Source organism: Larimichthys crocea, chromosome I, assembly GCF_000972845.2.
Source record: "Larimichthys crocea isolate SSNF chromosome I, L_crocea_2.0, whole genome shotgun sequence".
Classification (NCBI taxonomy): Eukaryota; Metazoa; Chordata; class Actinopteri; family Sciaenidae; genus Larimichthys; species Larimichthys crocea.
Genome location: NC_040011.1, coordinates 23,962,329 through 23,966,077, shown reverse-complemented (window position 1 = coordinate 23,966,077; position 3,749 = coordinate 23,962,329). Strand labels below are relative to the sequence as shown.

The window sequence follows — 3,749 nt, the reverse complement described above, 5'->3', positions numbered from 1 at the left end:
GAACCGATTTATCTAAAAGTTGATCAACTGGAACTTGACCACTTGAAGATCGACCTCAGTCTTCAGGTTTACACCCAAAGGATCTTGGGTCTTGTGTTGGTGCCATTTTCTGATAATCTAGAAAATCCACCAAGAAACTGACAATGTCCCAAATCATGTGTTCTTGCAGCGAAATGACCAGATTTGATCTAAAAACGAGGGTCACCAAAATTATCTTTCATATTCAATCCATCAGTGTGACTTTATTGTAATTTTTATTATCAGCCTTTGTATAAATTGAATGAATTGACATTTCTGTGAGAACAAACATACAAATTCTTTAAAAAAACATTGACTGTTCATTGAAAAATCTGTTTAAATCATCATTAAGAAACTGAGAATTCAGACTGAGAAGCTTAAAAAGAAGTGATGGATATTTGATAGTCACGGGCCAATCAGAACCTCATCGACACCCGCACTCATCCACCACCATGTCCTGGTAGTGCCGGAGCACCACGTTGTCGTTGTTGTCGTAGTAGAGCATGGAGATCGGGGAGAGGCGGATGGGGACGCAGCAGGGTTGTGGTGTCCCATGAGGGTCCAGAGAGTGTACCAGGGTCTGCAGGATGGCATGGTTGGTGCCGTTCAGACTCTCGCTAAGTGGGAACGGGCACTCGCCGTGGCAGTAGTTGGCCATATAGCCCTGCGGAGCGATGATCCAGTCCTGCCAGCCCACGTCTTTGAAATCGATGTAGAGGCGGCGGGCCTTGCACACATTGCTGGGTGTCACGGGGAGATGGACAGCGCTTCTTCTCTGTCTGGAGCGACACTGGTGGGGGTTGAGGGAGACGGCCACCAGAGAGGCTTGGACCAGCGGCAGGGTGAAGGCTGGTTCCAACGGGAGGGAGTTCCCTGGGTGAAAAGACAGAAGCTCTTCTGGATCCGTGCTGAGAGGCAGCAGCTCTAGAACCAAACCGTAGTTGCGTCCCGGTTTGCGCCAGCCCTCTGCCAGCACGGTGAGGTCCATGGTGATGGAGGTAGGTTCAGGCTGCAGCTGGACTGACTGGGACAGCAGGAGTCTGCGGTTGGCCTGAGGATTGGCTCCCCTCAGCGTGGCTCGAATCACTTTATACAGCGACACGCTGAGGGCCCGGGGCCCCTGCAGGAGTTCTGCAGGTCTGAAGGGCTTCCAGTGGAACTTGATTTCCAGCTGAGCCAGAGACAGCAGCTCCACAGGCTGTAGGACCGACATGTTGAAGAAGAGCTGCTTCTCCAGACAAGTCTGACAGCTGCTGCTCCAGCCAGACACCAGCCGGCCTGCAAAACACCAGCATTTTAACAAGGACATGACAGTTTCTCAAGGGTTCATGAGGAGTTTTATGTAAGAGGAGATCAGCTGCATGATTACTATTGCACTTTTTATTTTACTGAAGTGCGTCTACTTGAGGATTTAGTGCAAACACAGCAGAATAACAAGCCTTTCACGGCGTCGTCAGAAGCTTTTCTTGATAAAAATGTGCTTTGATTGCTGTGTCAGGTCGCTCAATAACACTTGGACTAGTAAATAACAGTGTAGACTCTCTCTATCTCACACCTGTGTGCATAGCTTTGACATTATTAGACTTTTTCTGGCTGAACCTGCTTTCTTTTATGAACACGGATGAGCTGAGCTTTGCAGCACAGAACCACAACACTCAAGGAATTTTTTGGGGGGGGCTCCTTTAGAACATTTCACACTTAAACTAAATTAATTAAATTTGCAACATTATTGTCCAAACATACAGAATTGTTAGTGCTGTGCACAAAGACCTACCTGAGAATCATGAAGTTGATCTAAAAATCTATTATTTATCACTTTCTTTAAGCTCAGTCGATCTTACTTACTTCAAAACTGTCTCCTCTCACCATGGAGAAAGGGATCTAGCGGCTTTCAGCATTTTTCTAAGCTCTGATATTCTGTTAGTTAACTCTGTAGTTATTTCAAACAACCAAGAAGATGCAATCTTTATCTCCAGGCTACGATTTGAATGAACTGGTTTATCTTTGAGTCTGAGCCCCTTTATGCTCTTGGATCTTGTGATGGGCTAGACTTTCTGAACTTTAATAATCTAGAAAATGACAACGCTCTGACTTGTTTGTTGCAGCTCCAATTCTCCAAGTCTTTAAGCAAAATGATCAGATTTGATCTAGAAACGAGGGTCACAGTCACTATCATAGCATCTCATTGTAATTAGGTCATATTGTTATTGTGATTACAGCACAGAATTTATGATGTTTATGTTTAAAATGTCAATTCTTTCAGCTGTTGGCCATTAATTATACTTTTACCAAAACTAACTCATGTTTGGTGTCCTGGACATGCTCCAGATGTTTAGGTATGTCTCTGATATTATCTAAATGAATTATTGATTATTTAAAGATGAAATATGCAGATTTTAAGCACTGAGAATCTGAAAAGGAAATATTATATATAAATAAATAAAAAAAATTATTTATTTATTTATTTATATTTTACATGAATATGAAAACACTGCCCACCTTGGTCCTGCACGTATCGGATGATGTTCCCGCGAACTCCGTACTCGGACACCGTGCAGGGGTCGCTCTCCTGGGCCTGCATGTTCTCTGACCTCCGGAACATCCTCCAGAGCGCGGAGGGGACGCGGCGCCGGGGCTGGTGGCTGGGACGCGGCGGCCCGGAGAGCCCCAGAGAGCTGAGGAAGAGCCGCTCCTGAGTCTTCATCTCGTCCACATGTGAGAGGGCACACACTCCGAGGAAACACACCGCTAACACCGCCAGGAGAGTCCCGTGTGGCCTCCTCATGCTCCTCATGTTTGGTTGCTCCCACAGAGCAGAGGCGTTTGTTTTAACCTGTAAGACCTCCCGCTGTGCAGGTGCTTCATTATGTTAATGAGGAGCAAGCAGACAGACAGATAAGGTGAGAGGGGCGGGGAGACAGAGAGACGGGTCTCAGATCAGCTCCACAGAAATCATTAAACAAATGAATCAAAGACCCCAAACACAAAAAGTTCTGCGGTGATCCAGTTCTAACACTGTGGAACACCATTAAAGTTGTTGGTGCTCAAAACAACAAATATTACTATTAAAAATATAAAATATAAATGCTTTTGACATCTAGATGAATTATTTTGAACTTTGAGTTACTCTTTGTCTCACCTCTCTGACCCATCCAAATACAGAAATTAGAAACTGAAACCACTTTGTGAAGAATAAAAAAAGAAAATAAGACTGTCTCCCTCTGTAGCTATCAAATCAATAAATAAAATAATTAGTCTTTCACGTCTGCCATCCGCAACCAAACTACAGTGTAGCTGGAAATAACAAAGAAGACAGCAGCTTGTGACGGACGCTTGACTTCAACCAAAGATCCTGTTCAGAGGATGTCAGAGGCAGTAAGAAAAAGCAAAAAAATAGATGTCATATCATTTATCTTGGAACCCCTCAGAGGGCCTGACCCTCATCTGCTGGGAGAAACACATTTTAGTATCTCAGCTCAGTCTCTGCAGAGTTGATCAGAGTTGTCTTCATAACAACTAAAAGAGTTAGTTTTTAAGCCTGAATCCTTCTCATACCACACAACACTAACACTGCACATGGAAAGTTTATAGTTTAGCTGAACGTGAACTTGAAGCTCCAGACATGACACACCTTTGGGACGAACTGGAGGTCTGACAGAGCCAGATCAGTCTTAGAAAGCTCTTGTTGAATGATCAGATGTGTGAGGAGACATCCAAACAGCACACAGGAA

General features: G+C 44.4%; 1 protein-coding gene across 1 annotated transcript; it reads right to left on the bottom strand.

The window, feature by feature from the left end:
• Window positions 1–237: 237 nt before the first annotated feature.
• gdf3 (growth differentiation factor 3) lies at window positions 238–2,872 on the bottom strand. The gene is made up of 2 exons (XM_019263909.2): window positions 2,518–2,872; window positions 238–1,296 (listed from the first exon to the last, which is right to left on the bottom strand). Exons 1-2 carry the CDS (start codon window positions 2,810–2,812, stop codon window positions 443–445), a joined length of 1,149 nt encoding a protein of 382 aa, XP_019119454.1. The 5' UTR covers window positions 2,813–2,872; the 3' UTR covers window positions 238–442.
• Window positions 2,873–3,749: the final 877 nt, after the last annotated feature.